The sequence below is a fragment of the Sorex fumeus genome, unplaced genomic scaffold (assembly GCF_029834395.1).
Source record: "Sorex fumeus unplaced genomic scaffold, SorFum_2.1 ptg000007l, whole genome shotgun sequence".
In the NCBI taxonomy this organism is placed as follows: Eukaryota; Metazoa; Chordata; class Mammalia; order Eulipotyphla; family Soricidae; genus Sorex; species Sorex fumeus.
In genome coordinates, this window is record NW_026606064.1 from 39,173,757 (window position 1) to 39,201,045 (window position 27,289).

Genomic DNA, 27,289 nt, shown 5'->3' on the forward strand with positions numbered 1-27,289 from the left:
AAAACATTGAAGTAAGATAGGCAATGCACAAGAGACTGAAGCAAAGAAAATCTTCTTTCTCCTGAGATGCTGGATAAGAGAAAAACACAATGAAATTGAAAACGTCTATGGGAAGCATAATAGACTCAAACCGACAAAGGACTAAGTAGGTGAAATTGAAGATAAATATTCATTGATGGGCTTAATTAAAAGAGGAGAGGAAAAATAAGATTTAAGAAATATGAAGAAACTCTCAAAAACTGATCAGACTGGCCTGATAGGATTCAGAGATGGCCAATAGAAATATAAGATAATAGGAATACCAGAGAAAAAGACAGCAGGAAACATAACACTTATTAACACAAATAAGAGCTGAAAACAGGGCTTAGGAAGAGCAAGCCGTGAAAACCCAACAGGCTGATAGAACACCTACATTTCTAGATGCAAAGAAACCCCAAATGCAGAGTTCCTAGGTTCCCCTATGCCTGCCCTACACACCCCCACAACCACCTACAGGGAGGTTGTACCAATCAAGGCCATATCTGAACCCAGTGAGGAAGGAACCTTGGATCCTGCCCTTTCCGTGGCAGTCAGCCCAAGGAAACCCCATCCCACCCAGTCTCTGGATTTCCAGGACCTTTATCAGCACCACCCTAAGCCTGCCCATGGCCTCTACAGTCACTGATAGGGATGTGTGCCAGCTAACGCCATTTCTTTAACTCCTTCAATTCCATTTATATGAATTCTCTAATATTCTGAATCTTTTCTTTGAGTTTATTAAATTTTTCTTCCAGTGACTATTTAAATTCCGTTGTCATTGTATGAAGTGTGGTTGTGAGACCCTCCTTGACAAAGCATGAGAATTTTTATGTGTTTGAGGACTTCTAGACTTCTTCCCTATCTGCAAATGCAGACAAATTCCTTTGTTTCCCTATTGTCCTTAGAGTTTTGTTGGTTATGACAGTTTAGCTTTAGATTCTTAATTATCTGGGTACTGGTCTGATTAATAATTTTAAAATACGGGGGTACTGCTATGATCTGTTATTCTGATTATTCTGTCACTTGTGATGAAATTTTAGTGAGACAAGCTGGTGTAAATCTAGACTTCAAGCTTAGTTATCAGGACTTTTGTGGAAGTAATCTGGGACAGAATAAAGTTTCTGTAGTTACTCTGTAGGATTTTGTAGTCAACCTAACAAAAGTGAGAGATCTATACAACAAATATGATATATATTAAAGAACCGTGATTTAATATACATATCTTTAATATATATTAAAGAACTGCGATTTGTGAAAGTATAGATAGTTTAGTTTTAGGCATATAATATTTCAACACCAATCCCATCACCAGTGTCAACTTCCCTTGACCAGTGTTCCTGTATTCCCTCCCCACCCCAATCCCCACCTGATCTCCACCTGTCAACTTGACAGGCAGATTACAGAGTTTCAATGGTTACAGCTTAGATCTCAAGTATTTAGTTTTGTTAAGCCTGTGTTTTTGATATATGGCTATATCACTCACCCATGTCACCAGTATGATTAAAGCCCTGGTGCCTATTCAATCATTAGTTTCCGTTCTCTTCTTCCTTCCTTGATTTCTTTCCTTCCCTGCCCTTCTCTCTAAACACTGGGGTAAAGAGTGATGTAGGCATCCACCTTTTACTACATTTACCCCTTTAGTATTCTATATACCACAGATAACTGAGATCATCCTGTTTTTCTTCTTCTGACTGACTTCACTCAATATGATATCTTCCAGTTCCAACCACATTGCAGCAAACTGCATGATTCCATCAGTCTTTGCAGCTGCATAGTATCCCATACCACAAATATATTTTTTAAATTTTATTTAATTAAAGAACGAATGAATGAAATGAATGATGAATTAAAGAACCATAGGTTACAAAGTCTTAGGTATATAATATTCCAACACCAATCCCACCACTGTCTATTTATGCCAGTGTCAACTTCCCTCCACCTTTGTTCCCATACTCTGAAAATGGTAAAGAAGAGTTTTCACATATTGAGAGCAAAGTTCACAAGCTATCAATACTGCACAAGTGGTACCTACAGATTTCAGAGTAAGTAAATTAAAAGAAACTGAATTAAATTTCTTAGAATGATTTATGAACATGTTTTGTTTTTATTTTTGAACATAATTGACTATAAATGAGCCTTGCTTCTGGAGTACTTTCAGATAAAGTATTGCTGAATAAAATAGCCTTTACCCTCAAGGAACTTGGTACTTCATTTATTTTTTTTTAATTATTAAATTTTATTTTTATAAACTGATAAGAACAGATACTACATATTGATCTTAGCCAAAAGGCTGAGAGCCAGGCTGTTTTCACTCGGGGCACCCCAGCCCTAGCAGCCAACCTCCACTACCCAACTGCCGGCCACGCTCCAGGCCACATTCCAGACACTCGGGCCGAGCCTCAGGCAGGAGTAAAGTCCCACAGAACCCAGTAATGCAGAACTTTGTGACCTTGGACTCTGGATTCAATGGGACCCAGGAGCAGAGATCCTCTGCCTGCTTCCCCAGTCTCCTGTGACCCAAGGGTCACACCCACAGCCACACCCTGCTGGCACCAGATAATCTCCTAATCGACCACCCTTCAGAACTCACCACTACTCCTCCCAGACAGGAATATAAAATGAGGCTCCCAGGGGTTGGAGCCATAGCACAGCGGGTAGGGCGTTTGCCTTGCATGCAGCCGACCCGGGTTCGAGTCCCAGCATCCCATATGGTCCCCTGAGCACTGCCAGGAGTAGTTGCTGAGTGCATGAGCCAGGAGTAACCCCTGTGTATCGCCGAGTGTGACCCAAAAAGAAAAAAAAATGAGGCTCTCAGAACCATGCCACCAGACTTCGTGCCAGGCTGTTTTCAATCGGGGCGCCCCAGAGGGGGCAGATGAGAGCCCTTCCCACCCCAAGGGACCCAGCCCTGGCAGCCAGCCTCCACTAACAAACTGCTGCCATGCTCCAGGCCACTTTCCAGACCTCGAGGCTGCAAAGTGTCATAAGACACTTCCTACCCATTTTACACTTCTTACCCATTTTCATAATTACCACACCATGTTTGATGGAGTTCAGACAGTAGGCAACAAATACATACATACATATATACATATATATATATATATATAAAATGATCACGACCATCCTGTTGTTCGTCGATTGCCTCGAGCAGGCCCCAGTAACGTCTCCTTCGTCCTAACCCCAAGATTTTTTAAAAAGTGCCATATTAAAGGCTCTTTCAGGGTTAGGAGAATGAGACCCATCATTGTTACTGGTATTTGGCATATTGGGTACACCACAGGGAGTTTGCCGGACTCTGCCGTGTGGGCAGGTTACATTCGGTAGTCTGCCATTTTGCCATTTTGTCCAAAGTAAGAATGAGATAATAAGATGTCGCTTCCAGGAGCTGGGTTTTATAGTCTCTGGGTCTTGGCCGTTGATGGGATTATATATATATGCCTCTCGGAGAGCCCGGCAAACTACCAAGAGTATCCCACACGCACGGGCAGAGCCTGGCAAGCTCCTCGTGGTGTATTCGATATGCCAAAACCAGTAAATATAACATGTCTCATTCCCCTGACCCTGAAAGAGCCTCTAATCGTTGGGAAAGACTAGTAAGGAGAGGCTGATAAAATCTCAGGGCTGGGATGAATAGAGATGTTACTGGCTCCCGCTCGAGTAAATTGATAAACAACGAGATGACAATGATACAGTGATATTTTTATATGGTTGTTCACGTTAGCATAGTGGGTAGGGCGTTGCCTTGCACACGGTCAACCTGGGTTCGATTCCTCTGTCCCTCTTGGAGAGCCTGGCAAGCTACTGAGAGTATCCCGCCCGCATGGCAGAGCCCGTCAAGCTCCCCATGGTGTATTGGATATGCCAAAAACAGTAACAACAAGTCTCACAATGGAGACATTACTGGTGTCCGCTCGAGCAAATTGATGAACAACAGGAGGACAGTGCTACAGCGCTACAGTTCACATTAATTGAATACATTCAATATTTCAATACCAGTTCCATCACCATTACACCTTCCCACCACCATTATTTTGAATTTTCCAATCACCATTCAAGCCTGCTTGCCACAAGCAGAAGCTAGATCATTTATTTTCTGTTGCTTATTATGAATATAACTTGACCACTTTTACATCCAAACACTGCTGGAATTATAAAATTGTAAATGATTAGGGTCCAGAGACACCTCTGTAGGGAGTTAATCCATTTTGAGATTCATTTGTGAGTCTTTGGATCAAGGCCATTGATGCGCTTAAATATCATCCAGAGGCAGTTCATGGGCATGATATCCAGGACCCTGAGGGGCAGGGAGACAGAAAGGGGTGGCCACCCTCATCAACACTTATGTGGCCTGGAGTCTTCAGTCCCTAGTCCCGCGTACCTGGGTTTTTCATCTGGAAGTTTGTGACCACCGGGGGTTCATCTGGAGTGGGCAGAAAGGGCACACCCACTCCATCTGAGATGCCCTAGTGAAATCAGCTCAGCCTGGGGTCTGGAGAAATCTCCAGCAAGCTGCTGTCTTCTGGGATTCACTGCTGAGTCTCTGGATCAAGGCCAGTGGTGTTCTTAAGTACTGCCTGGAGGCACTTCGTTGGCGTTGACAGCCAGGACCCCAACTTGGTACTTCATTTAAAACACAAAACACATAAATGTAGAATAAATAGGATGGAAATAAATAAATGGCACAATGCTAAGTGTGGATAATTAAGAGGTCAATAAAAAGTTTAAAATGCACTATATACAATAAAAATAAACAAGGCTTTTATTGAAGCCACTTGGGTTTCTAACCCCCCTGCATCAATAAACCTTACTGTCCATAATCTCCTGCTTCTGCGTCATGCTTTTAATTGGAAGTCACCCTTGTTAGGAAAATTTAGGGAAGGGCTACTTCATTGTGGACCTGAATGTCCAGGTAGGGTCATGGAGGCTGATTTGAGTTGGACTTTGGAAAATAGGTACAGTTTAGATGTTATGTGTAAACCTGGGAGGAGGCATGAACAAGGCTGAGTCAGAGAGCAGGGTGAGGGTGGTGGGAACAACCTGGATAGAGTCTTACATAAATGGAGTCTTGCTCTCACTTAGAGCATTTGAACTTTACCCAACAAGCAAGGAGGTGGGAATATGTATTGAATTAAGAAGTGTTTTGTTTCTCACTCATTTCACTCAGCATGATATACTCCATGTCCATTCATTTACATTATGAGTGTCAAAAGTAGGTAAAAAGATATACACAATAACCTTTCAGTATCTGCATTGCAAACCACAATGCCCAAAAGGGGCGGGGTGGGGAGAGAGAGAGAGAAAGAGAGAGAAGAGAAGTGCCTGTTATAGTGCCATAAAGGCAAGCTGGGAGGGAGAGTGATGGGAGGGAAACTGGGGACACTGGTGCTGGGAAATGTACACTGGTGGAGGGATGAGTGTTGGAACACTGTATGACTGAAACCTAATCATGAACAGCTTTGTGAGGGTCTATCTCACGGTGATTCAATACAAAAATCTTTTCAAATTTTTTCCAAAGAAATGTTTTGTTTCATTTTTAAATTATGTATTTACATTTTGCTCAACCTAAAAAGTGTAGCTTTATTTAGTTTTCTTTTTGTATTAAAGCAATACATGTTATTTTATTTATTTATTTTTTGAATCACCATGAGATACAGTTACAAAGCTTTCATGTTTGAGTTTCAGTTATACAATGATTGAACACCCATCCCTCCACCACACCACCAATGTCCCTAGTATCCCCCCACATCCCAACCCTCCCCCTGCCTTTATGGCAGACAATTTTCCCCATACTCTCTCTCTCTAATTTTGGGCATAATGGTTTGCAATATAGATATTGAGAGGCTATAACATTTGGTCCTTTATATACTTTCAGCACGCAGCTCCCATCCCGAACGATCCCTCCAACCATCATGGACTTAGTGATACCTTTTCTATTCCAGCTGCCTTCTCCCTCAGCTCATGAGGCAGGCTTTCAACCATGGAGTAGTGTTCTTGGCCCTTGTATCTACACTCCTTGGGTGACAATTTCATATTATGTTATTTTATATTCCACAAATGAGTGCAGTCCTCCTATGTCTGTCCCTCTCTTTCTGACTCATTTCACTTAGCATGATACTTTCCATGACCATCCACTTATATGCAAATTTCATGAGTTCATCTTTCCTAGAAACTGCATAATATTCCATTGTGTAGATGTGTCAAAATTTCTTTAACCAGTTATCTATTCTCGGGTATTCAGGTTGTTTCCAGATTCTGGCTATTGTGAACAGTGCTGCAATGAATACACAGGTGCAGATGTCATGTCTACTGTGTTTTTTGCATCCTTTTGAATATATTCCCAGAAGTGGTATTGTGGGCTCATATGGAAACTCTAGTTTTTTAAGGGATGCCCATATTGTTTTCTAAAAAGGCTGGACCAGTCGGCATTCCCACTAACAATGGAAGAAAGTCTCTTTCTCGCCACATCCGCACCAGCACTGGTTGTTCTAAAATAATGTATTATTTTAGGCATATATGGTTATAAATCAACATCTTCATAAACTCTTCACTAGAAACTAAGATTAACAGATGCTCTCTAAATTTTGGTTTTCTAAACTAGAGAAGAACTCTGAATAAGGCACGAACAAACACTACTTGTGAAGCTGTAACATCTGCATTACACAAATGAGGGCTTTTAGAAAGAGAAGTTTGCTGAAGATGAAATACACCTCCAAAGCCTCTGACTTCAAGAAAAGGGAGGGTTGTGGTGGGGGAATATAAGAGAAGTTACGTATTATATTCAGGGCTTGTTTCCAGAAACTTAGATTGTACATAGTATTTTTAAAAATGTTAGTTCAGCTCTCTGCTAAAAATTTATATTTAGTCCAAAAGTGGGGCTGGAGCAATAGCACAGCGGGTAAGGCATTTGTCTTGCACACGCCCGACCCAGGTTCAATTACTCTCTCCCTCTCAGAGAGCCTGCACAGCAGAGCCTGGAAAGCTCCCCATGGTGTATTCAAAATGCCAAAAACAGTATCAACAAGTCTCACAATGATATGATACTATACTTAGAGAACCCTAAAACCTCTACCAAGAAACTCCTAGAAACAATAGACTTGTATAGTAAAGTTGCAGGCTATAAAATCAATACCCCAGATTCCATGGCTTTTCTATAGTGAAAGAGAAGAAAGTGACATGAAGAAAACAATCCCATTCACAATTGTGCTCCAGAAAATCAAGTACCTAGAAATCAGCTTAACTAAGGAAGTAAAGGACCTGTACAAAGAAAACTACAAAACGCTACTTCAGGAAATAAAAGAGGATACGAGGAAATGGAAAAATATCCCCTGTTCATGGATCGGGAGAATTAATATTGTCAAAATGGCAATACTTCCCAAAGCACTGTACAAATTCAACGCGATCCCTATTAGGATACCCATGACATTCTTCAAAGAAATGGAGCAAACACTCCTGAAATTTATATGGAACAATAAGTCCCCACGAATAGCTAAAGCAATTCTTGGGAAAAAGAAAATGGGAGGAATCAACCTCCCTATCTTCAAACTCTACTACAAAGCAATGATAATTAAAACAGCATAGTACTGGAACAGCGGGTAGGGCGTCTGCCTTGCACGCAACCAACATGGCCGACCCGAGTTCAATTCCTCCGCCCCTCTTGGAGAGCCCGGCAAGCTACCGAGAGTATTCGATATGCCAGACACAGTAACAACAAAATCTCCAATGGAGACGTTACTGGGCCCGCTCGAGCAAATCGACGATCAACGGGAGGGCCTTTACCTTTACCTTTTAGTACTGGAACAAAGGCAGAGCTATAGACCAATGAAACAGGGTTGAATATATGACATCTCCTCCCACGCATATGATCATCTAATCTTTGATAAGGGAGCAAGAAAAGTGAAGTGGAGCAAGGAAAGCCTCTTTAACAAATTGTGCTGGCAAAACTGGACGGCTACATGCAAAAAAGTGGGCTCAGATCTCTGCCTAATGCCATGTACAAAAGTAAGATCAAAGTGGATTAAAGACCTCAACATCAGACCGGAATCCATAAGGTACATTGAAGACAAAGTTGGGAAAACCCTCCATGATATTGAAGCTAATGGTATTTTCAAAGATGCCACGCCACTGGCCAAGCAAGTGAAAACAGAAATAGACAAATGAGACTATCTTAAATTAAGAAGCTTCTGCGCCTCAAAAGAAACAGTAACCAAAAAACAAAGACAGTATACAGAATGGGAAAGGATATTTGCCGAATACGCATCCGACAAGGGGTTGATATCAAGGATATACAAAGTACTGATTGATCTCCACAAGAAGAAAACATCCAACCCCATCAAAAAATGGGACGATGAAATGAACAGAAACTTTCTCAAAGAAGAGATCCGAATGGCTAAAAGGCATATGAGAAAATGCTCCACACCATTAATTATCAGGGAGATGCAAATCAAAACCACAATGAGATATCATTTCACACCACAGAGACTGGCCCACATCCACAAGAACAAAAGCAACAGGTGCTGGTGCGGATGTGGCGAGAAAGGGACCCTCCTTCACTGCTGGTGGGAATGCCGACTGGTTCAGCCCTTTTGGAAAACAGTATGGACGATTCTCAAAAATTAGAAATTAAGCTCCCATGTGACCCAGCAATACCACTCCTGGGAATATATCCCAGAGAGGCAAAACAGTATAGTTGAAGTGACATCTGCACTTGTTTGTTCATTGCAGCACTGTTTATAATAGCCAGAATATGGTAAAAACCTGAGTGACTGAGAACAGATGACTGGTTAAAGAAACTTGGGTACATTTACACAATGGAGTACTATGTAGCTATTAGAAAAGATGAAGTCATGAAATTTACATACAAGTAGTTCTACATGGAAAGTATCATGTTAAGTGAAATGAGTCAGAAAGAGAGGGATAGACATAGAATGATTGCATTCATCTGGGGAACATAAAGTAACAAAATAGGAGACTAACACCCAAGAATAGCCGAGATTAGTACCAGGAAATTTACTCCATGGCTTGGAGGCCAGCCACACACTCTAGGGTTGTGGTGGTAGTGGTGGGGTGGTACTAGGGATTTTGGTGGTGGAAAGCATGCACTGGTGAAGAGATGGGTGTTTGATGACAGTATGATCGAAGTTCAAACATGAAATTTTTGTTACTCTACCTCACGGTGAATTAATTTTAAAAAAGCAATTAAAAAAAAAGAAATCTAAGTGAGGCTAAATAAGCTACATACCATGTATTTTTGACATACTTTGATGATAATAGTGTCTTACCTCTGCGGCTTTTCCTTTCCCAAACTCATCACCCCAGTATAATAATGAGGAAATGTGAAGAAAAATTAAACTGAGGAACATTCTACAAAATGTATGACTCCTTTTTATCAAGATCATCAAAAGGAAAATATTTGAAACTGACTGTTGAAAGATGTGCAGAGTTACATGATGACAATGTGGTGCCCTTGATAAAATTGGGAATAGAAAAAGGACATTAGATAAAAAGTTTCAAAATAGGAATAAATCAAGGACAAATAATATAACAATATCAGTTACTAGTTGTATTAATGTGAAAGGTTAATTTTCATTGTTCTAAATTACCATCTCACGGTGATCTGGGTGTTCCCTGGTGCACTGGAGGCCAATCACTGTCCCCCCAGCCTACCGATGGCTGAAGAAATGGGGGCCACAGACTGGTTGGTAATCAGTGACCATTTATTCAACTCTCTCAATCTTAATTATAGAAAAATAATGAAGGATTGGGGCTAGCAATTACACATAGGTGTGATTGACATTAACATAAACAATGAACAGATGTAATCTCTTTATTCTGGTAAAGTTCTACTAGGAGATTCATGCAAGGACAGAATATCATCTAGAGGTTCACTCTAGATTCCTACTAGAAGATCTGTCCAAGGGTGCAAATCCATCAAAGGGAGTATTGCTTTCTCCCTTTCTTGGCTGTTAGTCCATTACTTCTTAATAATATTTCTAGTGATTTTGTATGAACACATTAAGAGATATAGGCTTTTATCTACACCCTAGATTAAGCTTAAAGGGTGACTTTCCCTGGGGATATCTTGTTATATTTACCAGACTACAATCCTCAGGCCAGGTTAGTTTTTCCTCACCCCAACAGAGTCCTTATTTAGTTACTTCTTTTTGAGTCACGACAGAGTTTGTTCCATGACCTTCCTCTTAATTTATCATATTTTTTGTGGTGCTTAGGCTATCTCTTTCTTGAAGCAGGGTGGCTTATGGCTTGCCCTGATTCTATCCAAATCCCTCAGCATGACCCACCTTTTGAGGTCTTGGGAAGTAAGGGCAACTGAGGCTTAAGTCAAGTAAATATGATGGATGCCCAGGAGTAAATATTAATTGGAGTCAGTTAACTCCACATTACAAAAGCGTAATATTAACTCTCTTTTCCTGTCTATACAAAAAGTACATTGCTCTAAAATAAACTATACAATGGACGTAAAGAAAGAGAGAAGCAATATTTCACTTACATATAAAAAATCCAGAGCCCTCAGAAGATTTGACTTTATATATTACAGTGTTTGATTTGAAGATATTTGTGATTGATTCACAGATAAGGGAAGAAGAGCACAAAAGAGAGGTTAAAGAAAAGGGAGTGCCCTGGTGGGAGTACTGTGACTTGGGAGCACTTAGTGGGTATAACTCAATAAACCTAAGCTCCATGCAGGAGGAGAAAGGATAAACCAATGTTAAACATAACAAGCTTAAACCTCTAATCCAACCGTGAAAGATAGGTGAATTGAAATTCTTAGTACTATATTCATAGCATTTCTGTAAACATAAAGCAATTCTAAAATAAAATATGCACTTTTAAAATGTTACAAAGAAATATACAGGCTCAGATGGCTTCACTGGAAAATTCGACTAAATGTTTTAAAACAATATTTATTTATACAAACTCTATCTTACTATATGAGGCCAATATTGAGCTATAATAAACTCAGACCTATGTCTAACACCAAGCACAAAAGTCAGATCAAAGTGGATTAAAGACCTCAATATCAGACCTGAATCTATAAGGTACATGGAGAAAAATGGAGGCAGTGGTGGGAGGCCGCGGTGGGGGTGGGTTGGGGGCTGCAGGGGCCGCGTGGGCGGGAGCAGGCCTGGCCCTGTGTTCTGCGCTGCCTCGAGGTGTAGCCTGCCAGGGACTGGCGGGGTTGGCCAGGCTCTGGACCCCGCCGAGACTCCCGGCGGCTGCTGATGCTGCAGCCGCTTGAGGGGCTGCCGAGAGACGGAGGCGGAAGCCGGGAGGCGCCAGCCCCCAATGCTCTTTCAGGGTTAGGAGAATGAGACCCATCATTGTTACTGGTATATTGAGTCTGACATGGGAAGTTTGCCAGACTCTGCCGTGCGGGCAGGGTACTTTCGGTAGCCTGCTAGGTTCTCCAAAGTAAGAACGAGATAGTATGTGGCCGCCCACTTCCGTGAGCTGGGTTTTATAGTCTCTGGGTCTTGGCCATTTGATGGGACCAACCTGGCACTGGTGGCAGCTGGTGGGTGTGACGCCTACCTACTGGAAGATGGGGGATCTGGGTGGAGAAGGCCCAGTCCCAATCTGAGCAGGCTTGGAGATCTCAGCCCCGGCACCTGCATGCCTGGGTTCCTCTGCTGGTTCCTTCATGCATGAGGCTTGTTCGGACGTGTGGAGAGTGGTCTCAGCATGGCTGTGGCTGGTTCTGGAGGTCTTCGGCTGTTGGGGCTCTGCTGGGGCAGGGAGGGAAACTCAACCCGCCCCCCTCCAAGGGGCCCTGGTGAGGATAGCCAGGCGCAGGGGCAGGAGACTCTGTTTTTTCTATATTTTCTGTTACAGTAAATATAGAAAAAGAAAATGAGTCAAAGTTAAAAACAAAAGCAAAACAAGACAAGCAAAGGGCCAGCATACTACACAACCAACCTGGGTTTGATCCCCTGCATCCAGGAATCCCAACAGGAATGATCCCTGAGTACGGAACCAGAGTAAGCTCTGGGCACAAAACCCAAATAAATAAAAGCAAAACAAGCAAACATACCCCACAGAAACTGAATACATCACAGAGGATATAGTTACAGTGCAAATGGTTAAGCAGCTGGCTGTCTGGGTTTTGGGACCAGGTAGAAATAGTCCAATGACCACCTACTGTCTCCAGTGTTTCCAGCTTTCAAGATGTCAACAGTGCTCTTTTCCAACTGGAACCATGGAGGGCGCAGAAGAGAAGAAAAAGAAGGTCCCTGCTAAGCCTGCAGCAGCGGCCGCCAGAGAGAAGAAAAAGAAGCTTCCTGATGTGCCAGAAAGCCTGAAGAAAAAGCGAAAGAATTTTGCAGAGCTGAAGATGAAGCACCTGAGAAAGAACCTTGCTCAAGAGGTGCTTCGAAAGGCGAAGAAGAAGCTGATCCACGAAAAAGCTAAGCATTATCACAAGGAGTATAGGCAGATGTTCAGGAAAGAGATTCACATGGCTAGGATGGCAAGAAAAGCTGGCAACTTTTACGTCCCTGAAGAACCCAAATTGGCTTTTGTCATCAGAGTCAGAGGTATCAATGGTGTGAGCCCCAAGGTCCAAAAGATGCTACAGCTTCTCCGCCTTTGCCAGATCTTCAATGGTACCTTTGTTAAACTCAACAAGGCTGCAATTAACATGCTGAGGATCGTGGAACCCTATATTGCATGGGGGTACCCAAACCTGAAGTTAGTAAATGAATTGATCTACAAGCGTGGTTATGGCAAAATCCACAAGAAGCGAATTGTCCTAACGGATAATGCACTGATCTCGTGAACTCTGGGTAAATCCGGCATCGTCTGCATGGAGGATCTGATTCATGAGATCTACACTGTTGGAAAGCGCTTCAAAGAGGCAAACAACTTCCTCTGGTCCTTCAAATTATCTTCTCCCCGGGTTGGGATGAAGAAAAAGACCACCCATTTTGTAGAAGGTGGAGATGCTGGCAACGGAGAAGACCAGATCAACCGGCTGATTAGGCGGATGAACTAAGGTATCTACCATATTTTTATAATATGGACAGTTAATAAAAGACTGCTTTCAAATTGAAAAAAAGATGTCAATAGCGACTTCTGTCAAGACTGGAACCCCAGAAACTCCCTACCCTTCCAACAGTTCTCTTCCTGTAGCAGCTTCTCACATTACCTTCCATGTAGTGGTTCCTTCTTTGTCCTAACTGCACTTCACCCACCCTTCCACTCCCCCCAACTTGTGGCAAGCTTCCTACCTTGCCAGACAGTTTCTACTGTCCTTCCTTCTTTCCTTCCTTCCTTCCTTCCTTCCTTCCTTCCTTCCTTCCTTCCTTCCTTCCTTCCTTCCTTCCTCCTCCCTATTTATTATGACTTCATTTTTCTTTTTTTTTTTTTTTTTGCTTTTTTGGGTCACACCCGGCGATTCTCAGGGGTTACTCCTGGCTCATACACTCAGGAATTACTCCTGGCGGTGCTCGGGGGACCATATGGGATGCTGGGAATCAAACCCGGGTTGGCTGCATGCAAGCCAAATCGAACCTGGGTAGGCCATGTTGGCTGCGTGCAAGGCAAACGCCCTACCCGCTGTGCTATCGCTCCAGCCCCTGACTTCATTTTTCTTAACAGCTGCTTAGTATTGGATCCTGTAGATGTACCAAATTTTTTTCTCCACTTGTCTATTCTTGGGCACTTGGATTTCAGTTCTGGCTATTGTGAATAGTGAGTAGCTTTCTTTCTTTTCCAGAACCACAACTGACAACCTGTACTTAATGTTTTATGTATCTACACCTATGTTATTGATTGGTTATGCCTTATAAAAATAAGTGCTTGAAAACTGATCAATCTAATTTGTTATACAAAATAACCCATCAGATCATCTAGATAATGAACAATGACCAATTAGCTCAGTTCTATAACAATCAAACAAATCAAAGCTCTACAACATCCACTCAGATAACACATATAAAGGTGATTGTCTCCCTCATTTCCACTATAACAACGTGATCTGATTGTATATTTATAAAATACTGATAGAGTTATTAGATTATTTTAATGATATAAATACAGAATTATACTTTAGGTACTACCAATAAAACATTTATGATTATATTACAAATATTTAGTGACACATTTTACAAAATACATGCAAGATCTGAACATTAAAAACTAAAAAGTACCATTGAGAAAAATGAGAGCATATGATAATATCTTACTTACTTACAAGTTCATTAATTGAAAGCCTCAATATTTTTAATGTAACATTTTAGGAAATTGATTTATAGCATTATAGATTCTTTTGTGATATATGATCTTTTCTTGATTCATAAATACATCTGAAAAAGAGCACAAGCTATTTTGAGTTATATACTTTCATTCAGTAATGTAAATAGAAAATTCACCCAAGTAAACTGATAAATTCATTATTCTTTAGGTCCTCTTGAAGTGTTCTCTGGGCCTCCTAGGTAAAAGAAGTATACAGCGACAACAGATCAATCAGTATTCTATAAGATCTTGGAAATATAGGTAGAACCAAGTGAACTTCTTATAGCTCCACTCACTAGTTAAGGCTAAAGTACTTGGGGACTAAACTGAGCCCAAGTTCTCTAAATAATAAACTACAACCCCAGCATAGTTTTGTTGTTGTTTTTTTGTTTTGGGATCACGCCCTGCAATGTTCAGGGATTACTTCTGACTGCATTTAGGAATTACTCCTGGTGGTGCTTGGGAGAACATATGAGACACAAGGACTAAGCCCAGGTTTGACCATGTGCAAGGCAAGCACCACACCCGCTGTACTAACTCTCTGACCCCCACCCACCCACCACAAAGCAAAGTTCTTAAAGCAGTTAAACTCATCTTTCAAAAATTATTCATCTTTAATCCTGTTAAACAAAGGATCCCAAAGTATTAGGAGTTGACTGGTGATGTGATGTGAAAATTCTCTTCTAAGTCAAATTCAATTGAGTAAAAGCACACAAAGAAAGTGACAATCTCCTCAGAAAATAGATTTATAGATTCTTAACAAAATTTTCAGTAAGCTTTTTATGTTTGAAATTAGCAGGCAATTTCAAAATTTACACAAAAGGGGCTGGGGCGATAGCACAGCAGGTAGGGCATTTGGCTTGCATGCAGCCAACCCGGGTTTGATTCCCAGCATCCCATATGGTCCCCTGAGCACCACCAGGAGTAATTCCTGAGTGCATGAGCCAGGAGTAACCCCTGTGCAACACTGGGTGTGACCCAAAAAGCAAAAACCAAAAAAAAAAAAAACCCAAAATTTACACGAAAATGAAAATAACCCAAAATGACCAAAACACTATGAAAAGTAGGAACACGTTGGAATTCTCCTATTACTTGATATTAAAATTTACTCTACAAGTGCCATTCTTTTTTTTAGTTTATACTTATAATCAAGACCTTTTATTTTTTATTTTTTTAATGAATCACTGTGAGATACAGTTACATACTTACAAACTTTCGTGCTTATGTTTCAGTCACACAATGATCGAGTACCCATTCCTCCACCAGTGCCCATTCTCCACCACCAATGTTTCCAGTATCCCTCCACCCCCCAGTATCCCTTCATCCCTCTCCAGCCTCTATGTCAGGCAGATTCTCTCTCTCTTTCTCTCTCTCTCTCTCTCTCTCTCTCTCTCTCTCTCTCTCTCTCTCTCTCTCTCTCTCTCCCCTTTAGGGTGTTGTGGTCTGCAAGGCCATCATATTTGGTCTGTAGTCTACTTTTGTGCACATCTCCCATCCCATGCAGGTCCTCCAGGCATCCTTTACTTGGTGGTCCCTTCTCTATCTGAGCTGCCTTTCCCCCAGCATGTGAGGCCGGCTTCCAAGCCATGGAATCCTCCTGGTCCTTATCTCTACTATTCTTGGGTGTTAGTCTCCCATTTTGTTACTTTATACTCCACAAATGAGTGCAGTGCAAATGCCATTCTTTTTGTTTTAATAAAAGAGAAAATTTATTTTATTTTATTTTTTTAATGTAGGAGTATTGCTGGGCTGGAGCGATAGCACAGCGGGTAGGGCGTCTGCCTTGCACGCAGCCAACATGGCCGACCCGAGTTCGATTCCTCCGCCCCTCTCGGAGAGTCTGGCAAGCTACCGAGAGTATTCGATATGCCAGACCCAGTAACAACAAAGTCTCCAATGGAGACGTTACTGGGCCTGCTCGAGCAAATCGATGATCAATGGGAGGGCCTTTACTTTACTTTACTTAGGAGTATTGCTATTTATTCAGCCATTGATTAGGCTGATTGAATTGGGCATGAACTCCACCTTACCTTTTTTTTCTTTCCTTTTTTATAATTTTATTTATTGAATCACTATGAGAGCAGTTACAAAACTTTCGGGTTTAAGTCTCAGTCATACAATGAAACACCCATCCCTTCACCAATGCCCATTTTCCACCACCAAAACCCCCAGTATACCCCGATCCCTTACCCTCCCCCTACCTGTGGGGCAGATGATTTCCACATTACTCTCTCTCTACTTTGATTACATTCAATATTTTGACGCCAGACCCACCATTATTATTTGGGATTTTACCCCAACTGTCAGATCTGCCAAAAAGGCAACAGTAGACAGTTTGTTTTCTATTGCTGGTTATGAATAACATATGATGTCGCAAGGCCGTAGTAGTGGCCGCAAAATTTTGGAATTCTGAAAATGTAACAATTAAATATGGAGGGATTTTTCAGCCAAAACCTTCTGAGTTCCGAGATTTGTTCCTGAGTCTCTTTGGATCATGGCCGTTAAGCAGCTTGATCAGGAGCCAGAGAGGCCGTTTGTGGGCGGTGCCTCGGGGTCTCGTTGGGGCGGGGAGGAAAGGGCTGGCTCGACCCCATCCCATGAGGCCCAGCATGTCTCATCACTGCGGGCCCAATCCTGACTGTCCAACAGCCTCTGGACGATGGTGGCCACCAAGCCACCAAGGGGGAGCAGGTGGAGGGACAGCACCCTTTCCCCCCTGGGGTGGCCCTGCACTGGTAACCTACTGCAGGGATGAGACGCATTTCTGCCAAAAGCCACTGGGTTCCGAGATTTGTTTCTCAGTCTCTTGTATCATGGCCGTTAAGCAGCTTAATCAGAAGCTAGAGAGGCCATTCGTGGGTGGTGACTTGGGTCTCATTGGAGTGGGGAGGAAAGCACCGGCTGCACCCCCATTCCATGAGGCCCCGTGTGTCTCATCACTGCAGGCCCAAACCTGTCCAGTGGCATCTGGAGGATGGCGGCCACCGTGCCGCCAGGGGGAACAGGCCAAGGCACGAAACCTATTCCCACCTGGGGTGACCCAGTGCCAGTAACCTACTGCAGAAACCGGACGCATTTCTGCCAAAAACCGCTGGGTTCTGAGATTTGTTTCTGAGTCTCTGGGATCAGGGCCGTTAAGCAGCTTGATCAGGAGCCAGAGAGGCCGTTTGTGGGCAGCAACTTGGAGTCTCACTGGGGCAGGGATGAATGGGCCAGCTCCACCCCATCCTGAGAGGCCCCTCGTGTCTTGTCACTGCAGGCCCAAACCTGACTGTCCAATGACCCCTGGAGGATGGAGGCCACGAAGCCGCCAAGCGGGAGCAGGCAGAGAGACAGCATCCTTTCCTCCCTGGGGTGGTCCAGCAACAGTAACCTACTTGCAGGGACTGGAAGCATCTCTGCCAAAAGCTGCTGGATTCTGAGACTTGTCTCTGAGTCTCTGGGATCATGACATTAAGCAGTTTGATCAGGAACCAGAGAGGCCTTGCCTCCAATTATATAGCTGAGCCAGAAGTAGTTTGTGGGTGTGTCTCTCTTACATACCTAACTTTTGGCCATTTACTTTCTTGGTAAACTTTGCCCCAAGTTTTTGAGGTCTTGCCAAAGGCACAGCAGCAATTTTGGGGTATCTGGAAGTCTGAAGGCACCATCAGGCTGCTGATGCACTCGCCTCACAGGTACAGATCGATCTGCTGGTGGCACCATACTTCTGCAAGTGCCATTCTTAAGAGAGTGAAAATTTTTTTAGATGAACAAAGTGATCAAAGAGACACCATATAAATAATACTTCAGGGTAACAATCTCCTAAAATCCTCTTCCAGAAGGGCAATGAGACCAGTGAAAATTTTTCCAGCATTTTTGGAAATTAAACAAAATTCTGTAACAAACTGAGGAACTGATATTTTAGAAAAATTGCTGAATTCTAGCACGAATATTCAGTTTGTATTGTTTCATTTTACCCTAGTGAATTTCCTATATCTACTGCTTTACTGTAGCTTTGAAAACAAACTACCCACAGAATAAAAAATAGTTGTTTGCCAACCACTAAAAGGAGCTGAATGGAGTTGGAACTCTTTTAGGACACACTCAAAGAATTTGTCATTCTTTGACCCATTTGGTGTTTCCTTAAAGGAGATCACCCATAAGAGTTATTTTTGTTTGACCTAAATTGGAGCTTTCCCAGGGCAAAAATATTTTCCCCAGCATTGTTTAACAGTGTAGATTTGAGCTAGAGCCCTCGTCCAGCTCACTGACACATTGGCAGCCTTCTTGGAACAAGTGGCCCCGAGTCTCAAAAGTGAGGGGCTTTTATACCATAACATTTTATAACAGGGACTTTCTGCAGACCACCCTTTTGACAGTGGTCTGCGGGGTTCTCGACTACTTACACTTAGCTGATTGGTTATAAGTAATACTTACGTAAGGGTTGCATAAGAGTTACATAAGGGTTACGTAGGGTGAGCTTCCCTACCTGCATCTGATTGGTAACCCTTAGTTGACCTCACCATGGCTATCTCACTTCCGGGAAATCATGACTCAATTCCAGGTATCTGTGCACAATTCCAGTAATTCTGGAATCAAAACCTAGTCCTAGCTTCTTCTGACTCCTTTATGAGGCTGTCATGGCACTGCCTTTGCTTTAGTTATTTTTTCAACATCAAAGTGTTGAAAGATTGTTAATCAAGAACTTTATGTCCAGCAAAATAATCCTTTAGGAATGAAAGAAAAATTAAAACATATAAGCAATAACTGAGGCAATTTTTCTCCTAGACAACCTACATTACAAAAATCCTGAAGGGAGTATTTCAGGATTGGAAGAACATTAGGCTATGGTTTTAACTTATATGAAGAAATATATAGTCCCACACAACATGAGTATATGACTGTATTTTTTGTTTGTAACAGAAATCAATTATTATATCAAAAGGGAAACAATAGAACCAGAGGCCAGCCCAACTGGCTGAAGTACCTGCTGTGCAGGCAGGAGCTACAGTTTTATTCCTTGACACTGCATAACCCCTTAAGACTGCTAGGGGCATTTCCCAAACATTGAGTCTTGAGTATATACCCCAAGAACTCCTGGGTATGGTATTAAAAACCAATTAAGAAAGAAAGAAACTTTTGGAGGATCCTCCCAGGAGGGGTGATGCATGTCGAAAGTAGACTATGGACTGAACATGTTTGCCACTCAATGCCTCTTTTGCAGACCACAATACCCAAAAGGAGAGAGAGAACACAGGGGATTGCCCTGACACAGGCAGGGGGGGATGGGGGGATGGGGATGGGGGGGATATTATCCATGGTGGTGGAAAATGGGCACTGGTGGAGGGATGGATATCTGATCATTGTATAATCAAACCCAAGCACAAAAAATTGTAAATCTACAACTGTACCTCATGGTGTTTCACTAATAAAAAAAAACTGTTAAAAAAATTTAAAAAAAAAGAAAGAAAGAAACAGAAATCCATATGTTTATATTAAATTAATTTTGGCAAAGTTATCAAGATAATTCAGTGCAGAATGGATTATCTGTCTTACAAATAATAGGAGTCATATAAAAATAAAATTTGTACCATGTTCAGACAACTAAAATTGCATCATAGAACTAAAATTGAGATATAAAATATGGGGGCAAGAGAGATAGTGCAAGACTTGTGGCTTGCACATGGACCACCTCAGCTTAAACGCTGACACTGCAAGGTTCCCTGAGCATCACAAAATGCAGCCCTCGGGGTTCTTGAGCACCGAGTGTGTCTTTGAAAGTCTTTGACTACTGCCAGATGGCTCAGGCAATCTTTGGCACCATAAAACTGGAGAAGCACCACATCCTCAGATATTTATATTGAGCTGTTATTCTTGTTGGTCAAGAATTAGCACTTGCCACAGAGGCCTGTCTCTGTGGCAAGCAGACGTGGGAGTGCGGGGTGCAGGAGGAAAACTGGGGACACTTATTTTGTGAATAAATTTCTTTGTTAAAATGCAAATTTGAACCATGGAATAATAAATTGCTATGCTGATAATCGTAAAAATTTAAGATTGCTATTGAAAAGTGGTGTTAAGAAAATGAAAGGCAAACCATAGCCTGGGAAAGGATAGATATTTCTAAAAAGCAAATCTATGACAAAAAGAAATAGAATGACTGATTTCTTAGGGTAAGAGAAATGGTAGAGCAGGGAACAGTGTTTTCCTTGCATATACATGACCCAAATTCTATCCCTAAGCACCTCATGTGGTCCCCAAAACCTTATCAAGAGTGATTCCTGAATACAGAGCCAGGACTAAGCCCTGAGCACTATGGAGCGCGACCCAAACCTAGACCCATCCACCTCCCCCTCCTACAAAAAGTATTTCAGAAATTTCATGAGGGGAAGAGTTAACAGATGTGGATGGAGGCAACCAGGACAAAGGATAAGAGGCTTTGGATACATCAGTGGTATGAAGATGTGGTATATTGATACATCTAAACCATGGAACACTGAAAGCGTGAGATCCCAACTACAAGAACCAATCTTTTGAAATGCGTCTTTCAAGGGAGCAGGCTGGAGGTTTGGGGATAACCTGTGTATAGTGGTAGAGGGAAGCTGACACAATGGGCGAACTGGTGTTGGAATACTGAATGCCTGAAATTCAACTATGAGCAATTTTATGTCATGACTTAATCACTTAATCACTTAACTTCCCGTTAGTCGTCGATTTGCTCGAGCGGGCGCCAGTAACGTCTCCATTTGTCCCTGTCGCGTGCTAGTGTAGCCCAATGGCATCTGTTCGCTCCGGGAACATGAAGGGCCTCAAACCGATCGTTCATGATCTTGACGAAGAAGTCTGACCATCTGGTAGGTGGGCGGCCACGCGGTCTTTTGACATCCCGTGGAATCCAGTCAGTAACAGCTCTAGTCCAGCGGTCGTCTTTAAATCTCATTACGTGACCAGCCCATCTGATTTTCGACACCTTGGCAAATGAGACAGCGTCCCTGATTCTTGATCGTCGACGGATGTCAGAACTCCGGATTCTTTCTCTCATTTGATATCACTTTGAGATAATTCTTTATCTCATTTGAATATCACGTTTCACTCATGTCATGACATCTTATTAAAATTAATCAAAAAGTTAATCTGATAAAGAAAGTTTATTTTTATAAGGCAAAGAACCCAATTGAAATATGGCTAATATTTTTTTTTGCATTTTGGGTTACACCCGGAAATGCATAAGGGTTACTCCTGGCTCTGCACTCAGGAATCACTCCTGGTGGTGCTTGGGGGACCATATGGGATGCTGGGAATCGAACCCAGGTCAGCTGCGTGCAAGGCAAATGCCCTACCTGCTGTGCTATCACTCCAACCCCCAGAATAATATTTTCAATGGGCTTTATTTAGACAAATTAGAAATATTCTTAAGTCTATAAAAAGATGTCCATCGATATTATTAGGGAAATACGAGTTAAACTACATCCTCATTTATTAGCTACAATACCAAATTTTGGTAAAGATGTGCAGGATCCTTATCAAAATTTAGAATTATTTATAGATGGAGCTCTTACCTATTGCTCATGGATGTGAAAAATTCTACAACCACTTTGATGGAACATTTGGCAAATTTTTATAAAGCTAAATGTAAACTTAATGTGTGACTGCCTATTTACTAGATATTAACCTAAGAGAAATAAAAGTGTGTTAACATATCCTTCTTATCTGTACAACAAATTTAACCATAATATTCTCAACCTGGTAGCAGTCAGATGTCTGTGACTGTGGGTAAATGGGGCCAAACTTTTAGGTATATTCATACTCAAGAAAATCCTATTCAGTAATAAAAAAAAGAGTAAACTGCAGAGAGACACACAAAACTGGATATACCTCAACAGCATTATAATAAGTGGAGAAAACTCAATAAAAGACTATGCAATGGAAAATTCCATTTACATGAAATTCTAGAAAAGCAAAAAAACGACAGTTTCAAAAAGGTACCAGTGTTTGCTAGGGGTCTGCTATTGAGACAGAGGACTGATTGAAAAAGAACACAGGAAATTTTTTTGATGATTAAATTATTTCATATCATAATTATAACAGCAGTTAAGCAACTATGCATGCTTGACAAAACCCACCAAGATAAACATCAGTGAGTTCATTGGTTGAAAAAATTGTACCCAATAAAACTGAATAAGACACAGTAATCATAAATATTTGTTTGTATTGCAACACTAATATTTATTTGACTAATATTTATTTTACACACTGGAGGGAGCAAGAGTACTTGTTGCACTTTCCCTTCTCAGTAATTTGTTGTGTTCCCAATCTTTCCACAGAGACTTTAGAAACTGGTTGCTTCTAACCTCAATCTTCACCTTCTTCATCTCTCAGCAACATTCATGTTTTTGAACATTGCCTTCTTCAAAATCTCTTTCTTACCTGAATTGTACTCAGCTATCTGGCTACTCCATTTCTGGTGTTCTTTCCAAATGTCTTCTTTATTTATCCTTCAGAGGTTGGTCTTATTTATGTTCTTGATTTTCACTTCTCTGCTCTGCTTGTAGCTTCTGGGCACAGTAATTGCATTCCATCACTTCCAGATTTAACAATCAGATTCAACCTAATGTTGATACCCCAGGGTATCTTAAATTATGTCAGTGATATAAATTTTTTTAAATAAACAAATTTGCTTTAATTAAAAAATATTTGTCACAGAACTATAAGGAAGTGTGGAAGAGAAATGATGATAGTAAGAGTCAAATAAATATTAGTGTTGCAATATTAACAAATGTTTATGATTACTGTCCTCCAATCTAATCTGAGTCTAACCTTTATACTCAGCCACACAGATGAGACCTCTACACTCCATTATATGATAGTGGTAACTTTCCTGGGAAATTCTTCCTATCCCATACCTCCTCCCCGGTGACACTCTGTATCACCATGACATCTCATTTCTTTCTTATTATATATGTTAATTATAGTTATTATATGTCTATAGGTAATGGTGCGACAACCTTCCCAATGGGAAAGTTCTCTAGGACTGCCTGCCTCCCTTGGCTGTTCATTCTCCTCTCAATTCCAGGGTGCTTTTAGACCAGGAAATTACTAAGTAAGCAATGTACCTGTTACCCTACATGAATCAAAGGTGTCTATCATCATGAATTTAAGAAAATAAAACCACAGTTAACAGTACAATGGGTTTAATGGTCAAAACGATGTGCACAAATCATCTCTTCTCAGCTTCTTAAGCATAGGTCTTATTAATATTTTATTAATCTTATTAATGTTTTCTTTGCCATTACACTAAAATTTTCCAAAATTGAGAGGAAAGCCAGCAATAAGATGAAGCCTAGATTTCCTGTTTCCATACTTTGCACCATTCACTGCATCCTGATAGTGGAAGTCCTCTTTACACGGGCACACAACTTAGGTTACTCATCTCTTCCATGTTTGATCTGGATGAAAATTTGGAAGAAGAGTTAGGCAAGAGTGCTGGAGATATAGTACAGAAGGTAAGTCCCTGCCTTGTATATCTCTGAACCAAGTTAAATTCCTGGCACCACATATGGTCTCCTGTGCCCCACCAGGAATGATCCCTGAGCATAGAACAAGCAGAAAGTTCTGAGAACAGCCAGGTGAGACCCAAGACCTGCTACTTCTGCCAAAAAGTTGAAGGATTTTAATATTTTTATTTGATGTAACCATTTAAATTCTAAATATTTAACCTAAAATCAAAAAGCTACAAAAAGTAACATAAGAAGCAAGACAAGATTCCTGATTTTCCTATTTAATAGCTACATACCCAACTTTTCAAAGGCTATAACATTTATAAACATTTTCATATATAAGGATCTAATAGTTCCCTCTGAAAATAATTGAAAAGAGAATATTCAAATAAAAGCAAAATTGCCTGTATTTTCACTGGTGAAGAATTTCTGATGAATGTTTTATTACAGTGTTGTAGAGTTTATTTTGTTTTGTTTTGTTTGTTTTGTTTTTAAATGTTGGAGCTACTCCCACTTATGATTTATTCCTGGCTCTGTGCTCAGGAATCTTTCCTGGTTGTGCTTAACGCCAGATATTAAACCAGGCTGGTAGTGCTAAGGCAAGCACCTTATCTGCTATACTGTGCCTCTGGGCATTTTTCATATTTTTAATATCATTTTTTAATTTAATCACAATGAGATACACAGTTACAAAGTTATTAATGATTGGATTACAGTCATACAGTGTTCCCACACTCATCCCTTCACCAGTGAACATTTCCCACCACCTAGTTTCCCTCCAGTCCCCCACCCCACCTCTAAGGCAGGCACTTTTCTTCTTTCTCTCTCTTTTTCTCTCTCCATTCCTTCTTTCTCTAGCTTCTTTTGGGCATTATGGTTGGCAATCCAGATACTGAAAGGTTTTGTGTATATTTTTTATTTTTAATGGACATATATAACAGGTAAATGTATTTATGAATTTGATCTATGTTCACAGTTGTATAACTTACTTTTATAAATAATCACTATGGGTATTTAGTCATTGAATAGTTCTCAAAACTAGTATTTCTAATGTTTGTGGTATCTCATCAAATGGCTGAAATAATTTATATAACCCAGGTCCTATTTTATTAGTATTTTATTGTATTTATTTAGTTCTTAATAAATAACATATCCTTGTATATGTAAAACTGGTTGACTTTGGCATAAGTGCTCAGCTGGACAGGACAGTTGAAAGGAGAAATACCTTCATAGGCATACCATACTGGATGGCTCCGGAGGTGATCGCCTGTGATGAGAACCCTGATGCCACCTATGATTACAGGGTACGGTCTCCTTGTCACCCTGAGGTAAGGGGTGTTACACGCCCCTGCCTCTGACTGTCCTCTGCACAAGAACAGCACATGCCCTGTCACAGAGACACATGCACCAGGATGCCATCAAGATAATGTGGTTCGGGTTTTTTTTTCTTTCTGTTTTTGATTTTTCAAATTGGGGGCGTGTTGCATTATTCTGCATCACCTCTTTTCTAGAATGTAGTCTACTGCTTTCAATATTTCCTGCTTTCAAATGTTCAATATTTCTCGGGGACCTACATCTGGACTCATGACTTTACTCTTTAACAAATATCTGCAAATATTTTGAAAATCTTTCTAGTGTACTTAAGCACATTGTCATCGTGCTTAAGCTAAACTAACTCCTTAACACAAAGTCTTTAACTAGACCCAGCCAGTTTATTTTTCCATGAATGGTAGGGCGTTTTCCTTGCACGCAGCCAAACCGGGTTCGATTCCTCAGTCCCTCTCGGAGAGCCTGGCAAGCTACCAAGTATCCCACCCGCATGGCAGAGCCTGCCAAACTCCCCATGGTGTTTTCGATATGCCAAAAACAGTAACAAGTCTCACAATGGAGATGTTACTGGTGCCTTCTTGAGCAAATCAATGAGCAACGGGAGGACAGTGATACAGTGTATATGTAAAATATAATTTTTCCTAAGGGATGAGTTTCTTAATGATATACCTACACCTTTTAGTGTGGGTTTGGCACACCTGGCAGCATTAATGTGCTGTCTTCAGCATGGTCAGGAGCCCAATGCACTGCCAAGGATGAAATACACAACTCCTATGTGCAAAGCATGCACTTCAGTCCTTTGACCCATATCTCTGCCCTATACTTACAATATTTTATTAGATAAACAAACTGGGGTCTCTGAAATTCTTTTGATGGGCATCCCAATTGTAGACCTGTGCCTTCAATAAATTCCTATCAAGCAATTCTTAGAGCTTAGCTACTATTGTGTTATCTACAGAATCCTTAAAGGAGCATGTATTAAACTAGATGCTTAATCATTAACTTGGTTTACCAAGATTTTCTTGTTATATATTCATAATTCTTAACCATCCTAATTCCCTCTATTTCTCCCCTGTGGTAAACTTCCCACAGAAGACCAGTTCTCAATTTCTGCTGTCATTCAATTATTTCATAAGTGGCCATAGGTTTGACTCTACATATCTTTCACATCTTTTGTTAAGGTTCTTCCTATATATTTGATGCTTGGGGGCACAATTTGGTGTGTGGGGGATTGGGGGATGGGGGGTTGGATTGTAGTGACTGTGCTCTGGGAACTTTCTGTGGTGCCAGGGATTCGAACCAGTTTCATGGGAGAAGCAGCAGCATGCAAGGCAAATGTCTTATCTCTGGGGGCACTATTTTAATTGCAATTGACTTTGCAATCTTCTGGTTCACTATTTGATTATAAAAATGCAACAGGTTTCTGCACGTTGATTTTGTAGCCTCCTACTTTATTGTACTAGCTTTTTGTTTCAGAATTTTTTCGTGGAGTTTTGGCGTATTCTTACATATACTCTCATATCATCTACAAAATTTGTCTAAAATAAAAAATGTTCTACTGATTAGAAGATATTTTCACGTGATACATCAAATATAACATCCAAAATTTATAAAGAAATCACAAAACTCAGCAACAAAATAAAACCCCAATAACCCCATAAAATTAAGGAGAAGAGATAATTAGAAATTTCCATGAAGAGAATATACAGATAGCCAATAATATGCAAAACATAAATAATTACTTGAATATTATATATTATAAAGAATAGTTTCAGATAAAACAAATAAAAATGGCAATGAGGTATCACTTCACACCGGTGAGACTGGTGTGTATCAAAACAACTGGAAAAAACAAGTGTTGGGGGTATGGTGAAGGAGAACTGTCATTCAATATTGGTGGAATTATCACCTGGTTCATCCTCTATGGAAAACAATTGGAGATTTCTCAAAGAATCGAGCTCCCATATGACTTAGGTATTCTACTTCTAGACATTTTCTCACAAACACACAAAAAAATAAAAATATATATTCGCGCTTTTTCCCTCTGGACAGCAAGATGGCGGCCGCCTCGGAGCTTTTTGGAAAGCCAGGTATGAGCTGGTCTTGACGGGGGCGACTGAAACCTCATGGGAAGGGGGGCGTTCCAGGCTCGTCCTTCATGCCCTACTGAGGTCACAAGTTGCCCCCCAGGAGTGGCTCTCCGGCACAGCCAT

At 41.0% G+C, this 27,289-nt stretch overlaps 1 protein-coding gene and 1 pseudogene across 1 annotated transcript; one reads left to right on the forward strand and one right to left on the reverse strand.

Annotated features, from left to right (window-relative positions):
• Positions 1-2,212: 2,212 nt before the first annotated feature.
• On the reverse strand, positions 2,213-2,320 carry LOC130016840 (uncharacterized; annotated as a pseudogene).
• A 9,909-nt stretch (positions 2,321-12,229) lies between these two features.
• Positions 12,230-13,085, forward strand: LOC130038959 (60S ribosomal protein L7-like). The gene has a single exon (XM_056130784.1). It carries the CDS (start codon positions 12,236-12,238, stop codon positions 12,812-12,814), a length of 579 nt encoding a protein of 192 aa, XP_055986759.1. The 5' UTR covers positions 12,230-12,235; the 3' UTR covers positions 12,815-13,085.
• Positions 13,086-27,289: the final 14,204 nt, after the last annotated feature.